Below are 20493 nucleotides of genomic sequence, written 5' to 3'. Positions count from 1 at the left end.
GAACTGAACCTATGCCTGACACAATCGGTCGTCCTGGAGGAGGAAGAACACCCTTGTGAATTTTTGGCAAACAATAAAAGTAAGGGGTTCTGGGGTTCTTAGTATCAAGGAATTCAGCTTCCTTAGGGGAAATCCATGAGTTACTCCTAGCTTCATCCAGGAGGCACCTGATCTGAGTTTGTAGCCTACTAGTGGGATCCCTAGTGATCTTAGTGTAATAGGTAGTGTCACTGAGAAGACGGCAACATTCGCGTCTATAATAGGCGGTATCCATGATCACGATGGCACCCCCTTTATCAGCTTGTTTAATCACGATATCAGGGTCAGATGCTAAGTGTTGTAAAGCTTGTTTTTCTCTTTTTGGGATGTTGACAAAAGGTTGTTTTGGACGTAAATGAGATAAATCAGTTAGAACAGCTTTTTCAAAAGTCAATACCTCACTACGCATCACGGCTGGTGATGGTACAAAAGTAGATGGTCTTTTTAGACCTGAGTCAGGTATAGATGGTTCAACTGGTTTATCTTTGAAAAGTACATGGAGGCAAATTTTCCGAAAGAACTGTGCTAGTTCAGTGTGTAGGCGGAAAAAATCCTCATTGGGAGTTGGTACAAAACCAAGGCCTCTATTGAGGACGTTGGATTCATCTACTGAGAGTTCTCTTTTAGACAAATTTACGACTAAGTTCTCTGTGTGGGATTCTTTGTTTGGCTCCTCGTCACCATTTGTGGTTCTTCTGTGGACCACTGTACCTGTCTGCCCCTCCCTCTTCTTCTGCCCCGGCCGCGGCCTAAAAAAAGGACCGAACGGCATCATAGGACGAGGCTGAAAGAACGGATAAGGAGGTTGCCAAGGCATAGGATGATTTACAGGATATGGTGGATAGTTATAAAAAGACTGTGGCATGTTCTTGTCGGTACTCCAGCCATCTGATGATGAGCCACTGCTGAATTTTCGTGGCTTCTTAAAAGAGGAAGTTGAATCATCAGAGGATCGGGACTGAGTGTCAAGTTCGTAGTCTTCCTTGATATAAGGATAAACGTTTTCCCTGCTGAACTTCGCTATATCCTTCTGGAGTTTAGTTATCTTCTGCTGAGTTAAAAATTCCTTAGTCGTATTCAGCTCAGCAGTGATTTCAGCAAGGCGGCTTTTGAAAGTTATCAATGTGACCGTGGTTTTTAGGGAATTTTCAGTTATGCTGATTTGAACTGTTATTGAATCAGCAATACGTTTGGAAGTGTTGATGATAAGTACCAGCCAGTCCCTGGTACACTTCCAAGCGATCTGAGCCCAATCTTTCCGAAAGGCCAGATCTTGCAGAAAAATTCTGGGTATGTTGGAAACTAATAACCCATTTGGAGCTATATTGGCACGTAAATACTCAGTCATGATAGTTCCATGCATGACTGTTTTTATAAGTTCTTTTTTCAGAGAGGAAAGTTTGTTCCAATCTTCCTTTAGACTACCGGAAGGAGCTGCTCCATCGTTATCGAGGATAGAAGGTGCCTGCAATATAGCTGACACCATATCGTCATCATAACTCAAGCCCTGGAAGTCTTCCATAATAGGGATCACTGCCAGGCTGGGATACAGAACAACAAGAATTTCTGTTTAGAAACTTCTATAAGGTCCCACAGCAAAGCTGCTGTACATTACCGACAATCATAGAAAGAGGGACCAGGAGTTTATATGGTCCAGTGTACAGTCTCCCTAATGCAGTAATAAAAATAAAGAAGTACACTGTTCCAAAACTAGCGTAGGGAAAGAAACCTATTTTAACAGGAGCAAGAACCCTCAAGCATCACATTGGATGTCTGGTTTCATCATTGGGAACGCTCCTCGTTAGGCCGGTGTTGCAATGCCTAACGGGCTCCCAGACGGGAGCTCTTAACCGTATTGCAGATGGAATGAGTAGTTGATTTCAAGTACTCATGCAATAATGGAGAGACAAAGATAAAATTGGTTATCCATCCAAGAACAATGATCATGAAATTTTAATCAGAATAGGTAAGATGGAGACCAAAGTTAAAAACAGGGTGAGAGACAAAGTGTGGGTATGATGCTCACATGCTCTCAACACTTGGGCAAGAGGAACAGACCTATTATGGTTCCACTTGACACTGGGTCTACATGTTTCGCGTCTGTTGGCCCAATCGGGTCCATTGACGCTTCATCAGGACCAAAAGTAATAAAGACTTCTCCAAACGAAAAATTATTATTATTATTATTATGCCCAACTTGGGACAAATAAATGAAAACAGTCACTTACTTTGAGGTGTTTGCTATGTCAAAAAAAAGGTCGCCCTACAAATTAAAATAATGATAACATTACAAAAATAAATCGTGTACAATATATGTGATACACACAACATTGTGAATGCTGTGATTACATGCACCATTCGTGTAGAAAAAGGAAGAATTGAGCTTACCATCCCCGATTCTTAGGATAAAGATCCTAGAGATCGCAAGTCAGTGACTGGAACTAGCATTCTAGGCGTAGGTAGTCATGAAAAAAAGAAATTATGTTATGAAAATGAGAAAACATGTCTCACACCAGGAGCCAGCAGTGGACATCCGAAGTATCTTTCACAGTTACATGTATTGTAATATTAGAATTGTCAGTTGTAGAACAACATACTTTTATATCACATCAAACAGTGGATCAAAAAATCTCTATATTGTCAAAATTACAGAGAAAAAGGTTGTTTCTTGAGCCCTGGATAAACAATGAAACTCATATGCGGGTAATCGTTCGTTAATAGCGGCGTTGCAAAGGTAAAAGAAGGGTTTTCAATGAAATCATTTTTGTCAGAAAACCTCATAACCATCGAGTCGCTAAATAGAGGTCACATCATACCGCAATAGGAAAAAAGGTTTGAGGGTGCACTTACAATTCGATGCTGTTCGTAGGTCGTTGCACCTACCCGACTAACCGCGTCCCGACAAATGGGTTCCGCGTTCAGCAACATCTGTTATACGCGCGTGTTGCAATGTCGTAGAAAGGAAGAAAGGACTATCCGATGTTAGTGCTGTGAATAACGAAAACGGACTACAATCCGCCCGTATAACCGAAAAACAAAAACACTGCATTTTTGATGTAAATCTGCAGTGTACAGTCATGTGAATATGTAATTGCTTAGTTATTAATAAAATAGTATTCAAATGAAATAGTCATCCAAATTGCATATGTCATGAATCACAAATGATCGTACAGGCACAGAATATCTTAAGTTCTAGTGTCATTGATCAATCAAATAGGTACAGATAGTTATAGAAAGGACAAGCTTGATTATGATGAAAGTGTGGTCCAAGGGATTTCATCGTTCAGTCCCCGGACTTATGTCCCTAGTTTTAAAGATCCAACGTTGTTCCAATCTAAAAAGAAATTTGGAATTGTTAGGTCTAACTGGAGGGGCTTCCAGTATCACCCACCACAAGTCATCTGGATTATGTGGGGCTTCTATAAAGTGCGTGGATAGTTTAGTAGTCTGTCTTTGTCTGTGTTAATCTGCCCTCTGGTCCAAAAATCAAGGTTCTTTCTTGGTTGATGGTCACTCTCTTTGTTCGTTAGCGGCTATAACCTGGGCTTCAGGTACTCAAAGATTTGATTTGGGGCCTGCTGTCTGTGAAACAGTTAATAAACATACAAAAATGGCAGGAAGGGATAAATACAATTATTACTTTGAAGAAATCAGTGAAGAATCCTGATATCTGGGGACTATTTATTTCCCTGATTTATTTATAATCATTTAGTGAATAAAGGTAAGCAATAGTTGTTCGGTAAACGTACAATCAATATTGACATAAAACAAAGCATAAAATGGTTTCACATTCCAGACATTTTTTGACAAAAACAACTCATTAGATTATGACACATATACAACAAGAAAAAAACGGGGTTTGTGCCCCTCGTACATTCTTTATCTTGTGGTCACTATTAAGAGAGTAAAGTTGTGATCCACTGAGACACAATGGCTGAGGACCCAAACTGCACCCAGCTGTCAAATACCTGTCTATTTATTACAGACGGTATTATATGGTGCATATAACATTTTCTTAGTACATTGATTTATAAGCCCTCAGTCTCGTATATATTCGGTCGACGCGTTTTGGCCTATCCAAAATTGGCCTCATCAGGACTCGAGGAAGGCATGCCAATACACACAAGACTCCAAAGAGATCAAAATACATGATATAGTACATGTACAAAAAGACTTCACGAATTGTAATAAAAAATGTGTAATCTATTGTATTATGTGTCCTTGCAATAAAGCCTATATTGGACAGACTATACAGCCTGTGAAAGTCCGGATTTTGCAACATCGTTCAAGAATTAGGTGTGCGATCAAAGGAGCACCACTGGTGGAACACTTTTTGGAGTATACACATACAGCGGAGGATATACGCTGGACAGTGTTAGCAGTGATACAGCCCAAAATGGATGGTCCATCAATGAGAACAAGATTGTTGAAATTGGAAGCAAGGCTAATTGAGAAATTTCAAACAGCCAGAATTGGACTGAATGACTTCGATGAAGTTTGGACACTAATTAGTTGAGTGATTAATATCCTTGACTTTGGAAGCCGACAGAGCTATGGCTAATCATTAGGTGTCTACAAGAGAGATATATGGAATGAATGTATATAATAACCTTCGCTTGTCTCTCTCTTTGTTTTGTATATAGATGGGATCTGTTTTATGTATATAGACATTATACTGTAAAATATTATATGGTTCTTGTATGTCCAGTCAGTAGTACGAGATGTATAGCTCGAGGTGTTCATCTTCAAGGTGGTAGGGCTCACCAGAATCAATACTTGAAGGAGGGTTTGGGTAAAAGAATGGAGGCACTCACCCCACATGCCCCTGAGACTCTACATCTTGGTGCATTTAAATATTTATTTATTTAAATATTTAAAGACCTGAGCCGCTAATTGGCTTTATGGAATCCAAATAAACACAGCAGCCTTACGTAGGATGACATATTTCACAAAAAAAACCTTATCTTTAGCCGGGACCGGTGAGATCGGGTTTTCCAAGATGGCCGCCGTGATTTACCTAATCGGGACGACCAATGCGGGCTAGCTTTTTTAATACACTTACGTTTTTTAATCTAACGCTCTTGCCGTCTACCGCGGCTGTTCTCCAGCACACGTGACGAGATTTGACTTACGCCCGATGCCGAGGACATGAGATGAGCGTTTTTCCTGTCCCGCGCAGTAAGTAGGTCTAAGCTGACACCTTGTGATGTCGATTAGATGTTTTTGCACTTCGGGATATCGTTTAAGGCAACCATTTACAGCGTCGGTTCTCTTTATAGGCTAGAGAATATACTTCTCTAAATCACGTCAGTAAAAGTGGATGAGTTCAATTGCAGATGATTCTTCTTTGCCCCTGAAAATATAAGAGAACAAAGTAAGAATTTATGCCGGTCTCTTTTCAATTGCCATATAAAGACATTTGTTTAATAGTGGACGTGATTTTACTCTTACATGTTATCCTTGGTTACGCAGGTGTACTGTAGATAATAGGCGTGGATTTTTGTATATATTCCACCTGCCATCAGAATTAGAGGTAAATATTACTCCCTCTGTGCGCTGGTTTGCTAGGCACCTTTTGGGACTAACACACTGGTGATCATTATAGATAGCATGGCCCTGATTTACAGTAGGGTCCACATGCGGCTTTTTGGTGTATTGATATAAATTAAATTGATAGTATTTTATTTGGACACGTAGTGGTGCTAACTACATGAGTGACTGCATGATGGTATCCACAAGTTTTGGGGGATACTGATTGACACACTTTAATTCCTTTGTTACCGTTCTTAATGATACAAGTTCATGTTTGTTGATTTTTGTAGAGGCGGTGTTGCCTTCCTCGAGTCCTGATGAGGCCAATTTTGGATAGGCCGAAACGCGTCGACCGAATATATACGAGACTGAGGGCTTAACTAATGTACTAAGAAAATGTTATATGCACCATATAATACCGTCTGTAATAAATAGACAGGTATTTGACAGCTGGGTGCAGTTTGGGTCCTCAGCCATTGTGTCTCAGTGGATCACAACTTTACTCTCTTAATAGTGACCACAAGATAAAGAATGTACGAGGGGCACAAACCCCGTTTTTTTCTTGTTGTATATGTGTCATAATCTAATGAGTTGTTTTTGTCAAAAAATGTCTGGAATGTGAAACCATTTTATGCTTTGTTTTATGTCAATATTGATTGTACGTTTACCGAACAACTATTGCTTACCTTTATTCACTAAATGATTATAAATAAATCAGGGAAATAAATAGTCCCCAGATATCAGGATTCTTCACTGATTTCTTCAAAGTAATAATTGTATTTATCCCTTCCTGCCATTTTTGTATGTTTATTGCATGACCCTGGGCAGTGTAGGGTTAAAGGGTGCCCTCTTCTGTTGATATAGGTCTATGAAACAGTTGGCTGGCTGCAGATACCAGTTCCTACTTTGGAGGCTCGTGGTTTTTGCAAGTTTTTACACGTGTGCGACTTTAAAATCTGCATTGCTTCTCAAGTTATTTAGACCAACTGTTCAATTGGCACCAGTCTTTCAGTATGGATTGCCACCATGTGTTTTATTGACTGAAAGTACACATTGACTGAAAGTGTATCTTGGTAGAAACTGGTGTTTCTTGCAGAAATAGTTTTCTGTCACTGTATTAAGACTGTTTTACTTGGCAACCGTTTTGGTTCTCCTGATTGTGTATTTTGCACAGTACGTCTGCTTTGCTCTAAAATGTTGCACTAATGTGTTTCTGATTGGCGTGCAATGTATGTAACCTGCTGTTTTGTTGTAATGCTTGTTTTTGTGAACATATTTTCACTAAAACATTTAAGCGTTTCCTGTGTCTCACAGTCCAGACTACATCAGTACAATATTATGCATTTACCTTTTGCCTCTATTAAAATAATTGTACGTTCCAGTTCGGAGGTGAGGCGAAAGAATGCTATTTGGCCTTTGTATAGCGAGCGCAAATGTTAACAGTTTGTGTGGCTCTCCAACTGATGCTTCAACAATACACATTTGAAGTAACCGAGTGGCATTGTGTTTTTATTTGACTTCATATAGTACATGCTTACTGAGATACGGAAATGTTTCACATCTTAATGTGTGTAAGGCATTCCATAGAACTGCATGTAATAGACTTTATTATACTAACATTTGCTCTGCAGATCTGCAGAAATCAGGAGTCTTTAGACCGCAACATGAGGTTATCTGAGCATCTCAAGTAATAAATATGCAGCGAGTTACTAAGTCTGATATCTTTGGAATGATAAGAAAGGAGAAGCATTATGCGCCTTCAAAAACGCCAAACTTTTTTAAAAAAATATTTCTGGTCGCGTTCAAGGGGATTTGCCGGAATGTTTTGTATACAATTTCTTGACTGATGCACGTTTTCTGTCTTGCAGTTCACAATGTGAAGCCAGAGTACCTTGATGCTTACAACAGTCTGGCGTAAGTCTCCTACTTTTTCCATTAAGCCTTTATCTTATTGGGTGGTCTGAACTGAAATCCTGTTTTAACATTAAGTGACTAGAAGTATCCCAACCATAGCTGTGAATAAAGGGGATGGACCAGATGCAGTGACCACCCCATCTTTTTGTTGGTAGTCAATCAGGCAACATAGTTAGTCCTTTCCAAAAATAGAATTCTGAATAGGATCATGAAGGCTGGACCCATTAAAATGTTCTACGTTACTAAAGCATGTTCTATTGGGTTAAAAACCTAGAATGTGCTCTCCACTTTGTGATTTCAGTTTAAAAAAATCCATAGATCACTTAATTGATGTGTTGCAGCTTTAATTCCCTTCCTCAGTAAATCAAGACCCATTCCCACCATAGAAGGCAAAGCAGCAGTTAACTCTCAAGAGAGCCCTTGACTCTGCTGGTGGTATTGTTAATGTTTGCGTCAAAATAAAGCTTTGTTGGCAACTAAGCAGAGCCAGAGAATGTGATAAGCTTCAAAATCCTCTTATGAACGTAAAACTTAACTCAATATGTTTGAATGTTGCGTGGTATTCTTTGGAAATGTTATAGAGATGCATTAGGAAAATAAATTAAGCCTTCATTGGCCTAAACAAAGACTTTAAATCCCCTAGCATGAAGCAAAATCACTTTTAATCTGGCATTTGTGTGATGTTCTTTAGATGGAGTTCTAGGGCGTTCTAGAGCCTATTGCATCACTTAAATGAGCAGCAAGGAGAGCATGACATTTTTATGCAGATGTGTGCTTTTTGTTCACTCTGGGTTTGTTATTCTGCCATTTGAAGGTATTCATTAGACATTCATTCTTGAAGGCTGTTTGTTTTTTGACCGGAACTTCAATAGCAAATACAAAGTTTTTGATGAAATTAATAGTGAAGGAGAATACTGATGCCGTTTTGTGAATAGGAAAGAAGATTTCGATCTTCCTAATTTGGTACAAGAGTGTTTTTTAAATCAAACTTTATTGATATTTTTCAGGAAAAAAACAAAATGCCACCAGTGCCATTACATGAATAACCTCCACCTTATATCTCAGCACCTTCGTACAAGATTGACTGAGGTTTAAAAGGAGATCATTTGTCCTAAGTCACTAGTAGAAAATGTCCAAAAATGATGGCAGAAACATGAAGATTAGACCTTGTGTGTACTTTGAACTGTACTGCCTTCTGTTATATATCGATTTCTGTGAGTGGAATTCAGCGACACTTGAAGGGACCTTTTGCTGATGATTTTGCCTTTCTTTCAGAGAGGAAGTGCTTCCAAAGCTGCACAAAGCCACAGACTACCCATGTGAGCTCGTTGGGAATTGGAACACCTGGTACGGAGATCAGGACCAGGCAGGTGAGCCTAGCTAGGCCAGGTAGGGTTAAAACCCAAAATACATGGGTAAGGAGGAGGGAAGATTATGTTCTTAGGTTGATGAAATATAGGAGGTGGAGTGCCAAGGGAACTGTACAACGTTTGAGAGTATTAGACATATGGAATCTTGCATTCAGGAGTCGTCCCAAGAATGAATCTTGCAAGTGGGAATGACCTGACTGTGCAAACTGGCTCTTGCATCACCATGTGCCATCCAAGAAAGAGTTGTACCAGGCATGACATTTAGAAGCAGGGTGAGTAATCAATGCACAATTTACCTTTTTGTTAGGAGTTGTGTAGGTTATAGGTAGCCATAAAATAACCATGAATTGCTACAGCTTTTCGTTTTGCAGTTAGCGTTTGCCTGCAGGCATTTGAATCCAGATATGAGTTGTACAGGCATCGTCCGACCCATGTCCACAGAATGTGTTGTGCATCTGTTGGCAAGGCAGATGCATTCTCAAGCTTTTTAAGAATCAGATGGGTTAGTAGCATGAGTTACACAGGCCAGTGATATAGAACTCTCACTATATATTGTTACTACAGGGAGTGCAGAATTATAAGGCAAGTTGTATTTTTGAGGATTAATTTTATTATTGAACAACAACCATGTTCTCAATGAACCCAAAAAACTCATTAATATCAAAGCTGAATATTTTTGGAAGTAGTTTTTAGTTTGTTTTTAGTTTTAGCTATGTTAGGGGGATATCTGTGTGTGCAGGTGACTATTACTGTGCATAATTATTAGGCAACTCAACAAAAAAAAATATATACCCATTTCAATTATTTATTATTACCAGTGAAACCAATACAACATCTCAACATTCACAAATATACATTTCTGACATTCAAAAACAAAACAAAAACAAATCCGTGACCAATATAGCCACCTTTCTTTGCAAGGACACTCAAAAGCCTGCCATCCATGGATTCTGTCAGTGTTTTGATCTGTTCACCATCAACATTGCGTGCAGCAGCAACCACAGCCTCCCAGACACTGTTCAGAGAGGTGTACTGTTTTCCCTCCTTGTAAATCTCACATTTGATGATGGACCACAGGTTCTCAATGGGGTTCAGATCAGGTGAACAAGGAGGCCATGTCATTAGATTTCCTTCTTTTATACCCTTTCTTGCCAGCCACGCTGTGGAGTACTTGGACGCGTGTGATGGAGCATTGTCCTGCATGAAAATCATGTTTTTCTTGAAGGATGCAGACTTCTTCCTGTACCACTGCTTGAAGAAGGTGTCTTCCAGGAACTGGCAGTAGGACTGGGAGTTGAGCTTGACTCCATCCTCAGCCCGAAAAGGCCCCACAAGCTCATCTTTGATGATACCAGCCCAAACCAGTACTCCACCTCCACCTTGCTGGCGTCTGAGTCGGACTGGAGCTCTCTGCCCTTTACCAATCCAGCCACGGGCCCATCCATCTGGCCCATCAAGACTCACTCTCATTTCATCAGTCCATAAAACCTTAGAAAAATCAGTCTTGAGATATTTCTTGGCCCAGTCTTGACGTTTCAGCTTGTGTGTCTTGTTCAGTGGTGGTCGTCTTTCAGCCTTTCTTACCTTGGCCATGTCTCTGAGTATTGCACACCTTGTGCTTTTGGGCACTCCAGTGATGTTGCAGCTCTGAAATATGGCCAAACTGGTGGCAAGTGGCATCGTGGCAGCTGCACGCTTGACTTTTCTCAGTTCATGGGCAGTTATTTTGCGCCTTGGTTTTTCCACACGCTTCTTGCGACCCTGTTGACTATTTTGAATGAAACGCTTGATTGTTCGATGATCACGCTTCAGAAGCTTTGCAATTTTAAGAGTGCTGCATCCCTCTGCAAGATATCTCACTATTTTGGACTTTTCTGAGCCTGTCAAGTCCTTCTTTTGACCCATTTTGCCAAAGGAAAGGAAGTTGCCTAATAATTATGCACACCTGATATAGGGTGTTGATGTCATTAGACCACACCCCTTCTCATTACAGAGATGCACATCACCTAATATGCTTAATTGGTAGTAGGCTTTCGAGCCTATACAGCTTGGAGTAAGACAACATGCATAAAGAGGATGATGTGGTCAAAATACTCATTTGCCTAATAATTCTGCACTCCCTGTATACTAGTTTGCATGAGCTGTGTTTGTTATGTGTAATTAGTGTCTGTTTGCAGAAACCTGTCACATTAGGCATATCATGTTTTACATGCAGTGAAAGCTCTTTAGCCAGCAGTTGCCCCAATATTAGTTATGTTAGGATATATTTTTAGGTACAAGTTGCCTCAAGATGAACTCTATTGCAGGCAGGGTTCTTATTGGACTGCTTTCCTTGAGCATGAATTAGGCAGACGGGTCTTTATACCAAGGAGCTGTAAACCTTGCTGGGCAACACAAATAATCTTCTGCAGTGCAGGCTGGGCAATTATTGGCCAATTAGACTATTGTATGGATTTTTAAAGTAATAGCACTTGCATGTTTTGTTGTAGTGCACCTGTGGCGATTCTCTGGGGGCTACCCAGCTCTTACGGAATGCATGAACAAGCTGATAACAAATAAGGTACTTGAGTTTTTAACAAAAACAAACTTGATTTTGTGTAGCAGAAGCAGTCTGGGGTCTCTTTTCACTTTCTATAAGCTCTGCGGGAACGGGACGATCAAAAGCTGAACTGACAGTTCCTGCTGTCAGAGCAGCGTGTGCGATCACCTGTTATTGTCCTTACTGTTGACCCACTGATGGTCGCCGCAACACAGCTTACTGTTGAGTCAGTGAGCTCTTCTGATGCACTACTTAGTATTGGGTGAGGACCTTTGCAATGATCCACAGCATTGCGGCCAGTGGGATCACTTTCACCATTCCTTACTTTGGGGCCAGTGGGTTCATCGTAAGCACTGCACAGTGGAGGAACATTTAGATATGTCGCACTGATTGCACAACCAGTGGGATCATCATCTGCTGTTATTGCTGTGTGCCAGTGAGAATGTCTGCAGATGCCTTTATTGGGGGGAGATTGGTTGTCTCCTGCAGCTTGGCTTGCCTCCCCTTAGTGCCAATCAAGGAGAAAACTAAACCATCTGCAACACTCCTTCCTATGGGGCCACTGACATTAATTGCATCAGTCCTTACTGTAGAACCAGTGAGATCTCTTGCTGCTATCCATACTTTAAAGCAAGCGGGGTCATGCACAGCTGGTCTTGGTAGGCCATTGAAAGCTTTTCGTGACAATAAATACTGTGAGGTCGGTGGCATTGCTCCCTTTAGTGTAGTTGTTGCCAGGTTGCTGAATGTGCTCTCTCTTTGCTTACTGTCTCCCGCTCTTTATAGTAATGTGACCACTTCCTACATGCTGTGGTGTCATGCCCTTCATGCTGTCATGTCTCTTCCTCCTGGCAGGAATACAGTGAGTTCCGGAAGGAGCGCAGTAAGATGTTGCTGTCCCGCAGGAATCAGCTGCTTCTTGAGTTTAGTTTCTGGAATGAACCATTACCTCGTCCAGGGCCCAACATATATGAACTGAGGACCTACAGGCTCAAGGTATTTCAGGTTGAACCTCTCCTGAGATAAGTAGGGCTGCCTGCTCAATGCAAGGGAATAGAGTATGCTTGACAGCTGTCCTCTTAGTAATGCTGCAGTCCTGTGTGAGGCACAGATGGAGCTAAACTGCACCTTATGGCTTGATACTGCAGCCCTACGAGGAGTCCTTCAAGGGAGTCTAATCTGTATTCCTGTGTATTTGTGGCCTCTCTGTCCTATGCATTGATGTTGCAGTTCTGTGATTGGGTGATGGACACTTCTGCCTTGGCTGGATATTACTGTCTTGTGGGAGTGGGACCTTTCATATTTGGTGCATGTAAAAGGAGCACAGGAAGATTGGATGGAGGGAATAGGAAGAAAGACTCTTTGTTTGTCCGTTGGCAGGAGTAACTGGAATACCTTAGCTGTGACTTTTTTTAGTTGAAGTGTTCCCTGAAGAGCAGAGGCAAAAAACTGAAATTGCAGTGGCTGCTGTTCAAAATCTGACGTGTTTAGTTTGTAAAGGTAAGCCTTCTAGTCTTTTCTTTTGCATTTGTCTTATAATAAGGGGATGTTTTAGCATTTGTCATTACCTTGTAAGAAATTCAACATGTCTGGCATATGATTTATGCTCGTAGGGATTATCAGTATACGTTTTTGAAAGGATATAATGACATTTCTTTAGTCCTTTGTTAAGGTGAGTAGTGGTGTGCATGTTTCTCTTCAGAGGAACTAGAATGGGCTTAAGGATGCTGGCGGTTGGGCAGAAGATGTGTACTGGACATTAGATTTGAAGTCCGGTTCAGGAATATCGTTTTTTTCTCATGTGAGGTAGTTTTTTAAAAATTTTTTTAAAGGAGACGATATTTCCTGATGCGGAAGCAGAGCTATTGAGCATTTTTGGAGAGTTTGTCTTTTAAATGATCCAGGTGTGTACTGGTGTTCAGGCCCTGGGGTTGAGGCTGGTCTGTGACTTCTAAGTTGAAGATGCATTTCATTTTCAGTGGTTTAAGCTTCAGGCTGGCACTAGGCGTTCGTTTTTGAACTATAATAAGGCAGCATTTCATACAGTGAATATTCGTGACATAGTAGAGCCCTTAGAATCTTTCATTGGCAATGCGTGTCGAGATTGTCAGTGGGGTCCCTTCGACTGCTGTTCTTCTGGTGCTGCTGTCATGCACAAGGATCCCCTTGTGCTGCATTCCTACAAGGTGGGGTACACAAGACCTCTAAAAGGGTGTTCTTCAGTTATTGTCCTGTGAGGGTAAAGCCATGATATCCCAAATCAGTAGTATGATGATGCCTGTGTCATGTGTTTTTGGGATAGAGGGAACTCACATCTGAGGGTGAGCGTGACACTGCTGTTCACTTAGGGAAGAGTAACTAGTGCTTCTTTTCAGAGGGGAGTTGGTGCTGAAACCCCTACGCTGCTATCAAGGGTGGGGATGGGAGGAGACATTGATGGTGTCTTGCAATAGCAGATCTAGTTGCTGTGATTCTCATACCAATAGCCTGCCTTCGCATTTTTAGCAAGTACTCTAGCCCTTTTGTATTATGAGGTCTCCTCCCATTGTCTCTTGTGAGTTACCTTGAACAATCCACAAATACAGGAGAGATGTTTGACATTCTATAACACAGTGGTATCTTTAGCATATATAGTGGAAAAGGACCTAGTTCAGAGGACAACCATTTGAACAGTATTTGCCATCCCTCCACAAGCATGAGTTCTTAAGGAGGAACAGTATTTGTAACAAAGGTCAAATTGACAAAGGAATTCTTGTTCTTTTTTTATTTTTGTGCTGGATTTGGTCAACGATTGCCCCGTTGCAGTGGTGCTTTGCGAAGCAGCATATGGAAGCACCTGGAGTGATACTGCAGGTTTTGTTTTGCACAAGAAGTTATTTCTAAAAGGCTGACCGCAGTATCTTCCCATTCATTGTCATCGCTACAGCCCATGCCCAATGACAAGGTGTGACATTTTAGTTTCTTTAGATATCCACCTGATTATTAAGGGCAATCTATTTTTATTTGTGCATCACCATTCTTAAGTCTGTATTTTTATTTAATTACATATAATACTTGTACCAACTAGCGGTTTCATTATGCATTACAGGCTGATAAGGTGCAAAATATTTTTCATCTTGCCCCCTGTGAGATGATCACCTTTGTGCTTAGGCCTTTGTACCCAAGTTAGGAAGTGGATTGGTAGCGAAATAACAATCCTACGTCTTCTATTGCAAAGCAAGCTAGTTCACACTGTGCATATGCCTCTTCCAGACATAGAGCACAATGAAAGCCATCCACTTCTTTCCCACAGCCTAGTTACATCCAATTTTGGAAAGATTTGTGCTTCAAGCACACTAGCTTAAGAGTACTTTATACATTCAGATGAAATTACAATTGTCCTCAGTGTGGGTTAAATGTGCCATGCTCTTCCTGCTTGCCTTTCAGCGACTTACTAGATGCCTTAAGGGATGCCTGCTAGGTTATAGGGTGTATTCCTAAAAATCTCAGTCTTACAGCTAATGGAATCGGACTGGTTATTTGACCACTAGTTTGAAGAGATGGTCAGCTGGTTTTAAGACCAGGAATACATTTTCCCCATGCTTATTCCATTGTCCCTGAAAACATATGTAACTGTGTGGGACCTTTCACAGAAGTAGATTTCATAGCAGTAGTCTTATTGGGTTGTTTTTATGCGAGACAACCTTGGATACATTTTGTTTCTCCATGATTGAGGATACATGAATTTTGAACAAGCAGAGGAAACGGAAGCCTTGGAGGCCAAAGCCTCTGAGCCCCAGGCTTCTGGAGGAGCACCAGCAGAGACGCACATACAGTGCGCAAGGATTGAGGCACAGGCAGGGCATATTAGAAACTGGGGGTCCGAAGCGGAATTCACCAGAACACTGTGCAGTTTGAAGGCGCTTAAGCAGGCTGTGCCTGTGTTTCCCAAGATGCCAGATGCCAGGCTAAACCAGCTCTGATCAGAGGTGAGGTGAGCGAGCGAAGCAGGTGAAACGGGTGCAATGGCAAGGTAAAATGAGGCAAACGAGGACTGCCTTCAACCACCTGCACCGCTCCTTGTACCAGCCAGCTGCAAAGTTTTGCATCTAACCTTCAGTCTCTTGTGTCATGTGCCCTCGTGCCCCAATATATTTGAATCATTGACATTTTGGAATAACCCTTCACCCCTTGACCCACTGTCAAAGCTGGGTGGGCAGTGGGGGACTCCAGCGCACCCCAGTGGACTTCAATGTGTAATAGGCCCTTGGAATTCACAGTCAGCATGGAAGTGGCTGGCGTTAGGCCAGTGCGGCTTATGCGTCTGGGTTTCCACCACCCCAACAAAGTTTCAAGGGAATCAAAAGGATCACAATTCCATCTTGACCGCTCATGCCACCCTCCTAGGCCTGGAAACAGGGGAGTGTGATAAGTTTAGCCACTGATTCCCCACAAGGTGCCCTCATACCGAAATAGGTAGTAGGAAGTTGAGGTGGTCAGCTGCTTCCCAGGTATTACCACCCACGAGTAAACAAGGAATCAAATCAGAGGGCGAGAGACATGCAATCCAGAAAGTCTTGCCGGGGAAGGGTGTGCAGGGGAAGGAAAAGACTACCAAAGAGAACCAGCCAAAGCTCCCCGGTACCACCTCTGTGATATGCCTAGATGACTCCATTAAAGAAGAAAAATCCCCCACAATTCAGCTTAAGAAAATCACACATGCAGCATCTGCAAAAAAAAAAAGAGGGATCCAAAATAACTGATTTCTTAGTGACCGGACATTCAAGGACAGAGGACAAAATCAACAAGGCCAATAAAGAAGATATTCAAGTGGACCTTCTAAACATCATCACATAGCACATAGTGGGCATAGACACAAAGATACAAGCCCTCAACGATCTGATTCAGAGAGCCCAAAAACACAATTATACACAGCAGGTCGCTTGTGAATGTGTCACTTCAGGCAAAGAGCACCAGGTCATGTCTTACGTTCTCAACGAGATACTCCTGGAAGTCAGGCAATGAAGCCAAGGGAAAGGTCCCTGAACTGGACACAAACTCTACGTCAGATGTCGACACTGAGAAGGAGGGCAGAGAAAGCGCCCCTAGGAGGTCACTGACCTAAATGTTCTGGCAGAAAATAGAGCACTTTGGGTCCAGCAGTGCACTCATCCTCTCACGGTTAGAAAATCCTTATACAGGGGAAAATACTGAGAAAACAAAAACCAAAAGTACTCAAAGTGGAGGACCTATGTGAAACCGAGCCGCTAAAAACTAAAAAGGAGAAGAAAAGGCTAAGAAAGGCACGGAAAAAAAGTCCAGCAGAAAAACATATGGCAATTTTTTTCACAACACAAGCACTCCGCCTCCCCAATCACTAATGAAGGAAATGGGAATGTGTCAGACTCAATCAGAAAAATGCAGGAGGCTACAGAAGAGGCAAGACCTAATATTGTCTTTAGCAGTCCAAACCCCGGTTCCCAAAGAATAATCCCAATGTAGACATGTGTGGGACAAACAAAAGCGGAAAAAATAAATTCTCCTTGGTGGCCTAAGGGAAAAATCAAAGAGGCTAAACTGTAGGCGAGCAAGGGACTCCAAAAACAGTCCAGGAGGAAATGTGATTTGTGTGCTCTCCAGCAAGCAAAGTAATCTGCAGTACCGCAGGTAACAATAACAATAACAAGATGTAATCCTGGTGGGTGAGTTTGGATCAGCCTCAAAGATGGATGGAGAGAACTATCAGTCGGCCCAATTTGTGGCCGAGTCAAGTCGAGTTAAGGCACCAAGAGGGGCAGGAAGCAGGTTACAAGAGTACCCCACAAGGCCCCACAATGGCAAAATCAATGGAGAGGGGCAAATAAACTTCTCCTCATACCAAACCACAGGTCACAGGGGGTGTTCGATATCCTCTATTGAGGAAACATCATAAAACTGATAAGGGAAATAGGAGAATTCTCTCATGTGACTTCCTCAGATCTGCTTTTAGTAGAATGTAAACCTCATCCCCAAAGGGAGCGACCAAAAAGCCACTGTAACAACATGGGCCGCCCCAGACCTGGTAAACCGACTATTCACCCACATTGACATATTTGATTCTTGGGGTATAGAGTTACAAAAAGTAGAACCCCCACCAATAGACAGGACCATTGAGGGCCATCACAGCAACTGGGAAATCAGTGCTAAGACGAGCAACAGGAGCTGACACAAATCTGAGAGATGTGGAAAAGTTAACTGTCATGATATTTTCAAGTGGGCTCGATTAGAGTCAGATCCACCAGGATCATCGAGAGTGCCGGCCTCCCAAAAACACAAATATACCAAAGGCCAGAGCTGGTAACAGACACTAATTGTTTCTAACAAGCACAAAGAGACCGAGAGACTGAAAGCACACAGGGATGGCGTTAGCATCTGTTCATGGAATGTACGTGGAATCGAGGCGCTGTTGCAGGACGCGGTTGCGAGGTCTTTCTTTTAGCAACACAACATTATTTTGATGCAGAAAACATGGAGCCCGGGGACACCAGTGGCAGTTTATGTAAAGCGGTCAGGTACTAGCAAATAAATCCTCAAAACATGGTCACTTAAAGGCAGACTTGTCAACATTTAAATCTACAGCATTTAAGTGGGCAGAGACATAGTCAATGTAGGGTTGAACTGGATTGAGGCAACAAAGTTGACCCCCCCGAAAGGTGCAGCTGCATTCTGAAAGCATTAGTGCTCATAAATGTTTACATTCGTCCAAATTAAACATGTAAAAGGGTAAAAGTGGAAACCCTGGGCAAAATAATAAAGGCCCTTCCGAGGTTCAGAGGCAGCATCACAAGGCAAACATTCTAATCTCTGGTGACTTTAATCTAGATTTGGTTAATGCCGGTTTAAAAAACAGATGAAGAACCAGGATGGAAGCAAATGCAGGACATTTTTTGAAAATTTAGAATGGTAACAGTAAGGAGAATAAGCCGGCTTCGATTATGTCCTTAAGTGGCAGAAACTTCTCAACTATTGGCTTCACATTGATAAATAATTTAGCATGGCCCTTGGTGTGCAATTTTCAAATCAAGTGCAGAACCGAGAGTGACAATTTTTCTCAAACAATTGAACTAGCATGCAGGTTCGACCAGCTGTAAAAATCAAGCAGCTTAATCGCTGCCCCGCTCATATTCAAACTTAAAAGAATAAAATGGCACCAACAAGGGAAAGCAGCCGTAATGGAAGAAGTGTACCACATGGCGGGACCCTTAGAGGCACGAAAAATACTAGAGGGTATGCAAAACAAAGTTTCTGTTTTGATAAGTGACTGGAATGAAGAATGGGCAAGGTTAATATTCCCTTTATTAGCAATATTTTCAGTCATGACACGGCCAACAATCCAGTCTGATGTCCACACCAAAAGAGGGGCTGTGAAAAGCAGGACTGGTTCAGTAAGGATCTGGGTACTGAGAAAGCCCAAATAGCCTTAGAAACCAGAAAACTGGCAAAAGCGGCCATACGTGGGCAGGATACAGACAAATCTATTCTCTGGGCCCTGAAAGCTAAGCACCACAAAGACTGTTGGAGAGAAAAAATAAGTTTTCAGGAGAATATGTGGTCCAAGCTACCGTGGGCAAGCAAAAAAACAAATAGTAAAAACTTTTGGGAATTGGTGAATGAGTTGGCAGCTGGTAAGGGCAGATATAAAAATGCAGGAATTGATCCAACCTCTTTCTTCATCTGTGATTTGAATGGATTATCAGAAGGTCACACTGAAGGCAAAAAGAAGCCTGCAAACCAAAACATAGAACAGCCATATAAGGACCTTTCAAGTCCAGGAAGAGAGGTTTATCAACGGAACCATGATGAGAGGAACATCCTCGACCTCCAGCAGCAAGCACATGATGACCAAGTCATGGTGCCAGAACAACTAAGTCGCTTAATTAAGAAGAAGAAGTCTGAAGGGACCGCAGGTTCAAATGGTCTCCCAGACGTCATCTTCAAAGGAGATCCAGGGTATTGGGCACACTGTTTTGCTCCCTGTTCAATGCCATTTCTTGCACCCAACGGATTCCAGATTCGTGGAAAGGCAGTATAATTCATACAGCGTATAAGAGTAGAAACCTGGCTCTGCCCTTGAACTGCCTAGCCTAAGTTGACATAGAGGCAAAACTCTACCCATCCTGCTTACTCCAGCACCTCCAAACCCGAGCGGACGAAAACTATCTAATCCCAAGATTCCAAACGGGGTTTCGAGCAGGCATGGGAGCAATAATAAACTTAACAGCACTCTGGCTCATAGAGGAAAAGGCTATACACAGAAAAACAAGTCTCTTCGTCTGTTTTGTAGACCCCAAATCTCCCTTCGATTGGGTCCCCAGAGGAGGTCTTTGGTCTCCACTGGATAAATGGGGAATTCCTAAAAATCTATTGAAGGCAATCATAGCTCCATACACTGATACTTAGGTACAAGTAAAAATAGGAGCTGGTACAAAATTAACCAAAATGATAGCCACCAAAATTGGCTTAAAGCAGGGGTGTGTTTTGACCCCGAGACTTTTTAAGTTATATCTGGCAGATCTAGCTGGAGTGCTTTCTCAGGTAAACAGTCATCATGTTGCTGAGCCAGACACCAGTGGGTCTGCAACGCAGCATGACAGCCCTAAAAGCTTCTTAGATCAGCAAGGGGTAGAAATAAACTTGAAGAAAACAAAATTAATGCGGCTGGTGGGTTCTAAATTTACGTCTCTTGATTGGTTCCTAGGAGGAAAGAGAATGGCGGTGGTCCCTGCATACAAATATCTAGGAGTAGTCCCTGGACCCTCGAATAACAAACGTCAATTGATCGCAATTCAAGCAAAAGCACAGTCATTGACATACAGTTTCAAACTGCTTAAGAAGCAATTGGCCTGCCCTTATTTGAAACATCTTCTTAGTCATGTCGGCCCATCAGCTTCCCGCGGTATCTTACGGTGTGGAAGTTATGTGGGGCCAGTAGATTTCCTCATTAAATAAAATTCAAACTAAAACACATAAGGCTGTTTTTAATGTTCCCAAGAGTGCATTACCAGCCCAGGTTTGACTTGAATTTGGACTAAAATATCGGTCCTTCCAGTGCAAGAGTGCATTCCTCAACCTATTCTATAG

General features: G+C 41.9%; 1 protein-coding gene across 1 annotated transcript in view; it reads left to right on the top strand.

The window, feature by feature from the left end:
• Positions 1-20493, top strand: part of NIPSNAP1 (nipsnap homolog 1) — a 146733-nt gene that overhangs the window by 59720 nt on the left and 66520 nt on the right. Inside the window, exons 3-6 of the mRNA XM_069214586.1 lie at positions 7440-7485; positions 8761-8855; positions 11345-11415; positions 12250-12390. Coding sequence (XP_069070687.1) covers positions 7440-7485; positions 8761-8855; positions 11345-11415; positions 12250-12390 — 353 coding nt within the window. The remainder of the gene's footprint in view (positions 1-7439; positions 7486-8760; positions 8856-11344; positions 11416-12249; positions 12391-20493) is intronic.

This window comes from Pleurodeles waltl, chromosome 11 (genome assembly GCF_031143425.1).
Source record: "Pleurodeles waltl isolate 20211129_DDA chromosome 11, aPleWal1.hap1.20221129, whole genome shotgun sequence".
NCBI classification, from domain to species: domain Eukaryota; kingdom Metazoa; phylum Chordata; class Amphibia; order Caudata; family Salamandridae; genus Pleurodeles; species Pleurodeles waltl.
Note: the sequence above shows the minus strand (reverse complement) of the source record. Positions and strands in the feature narration are given on the sequence as shown.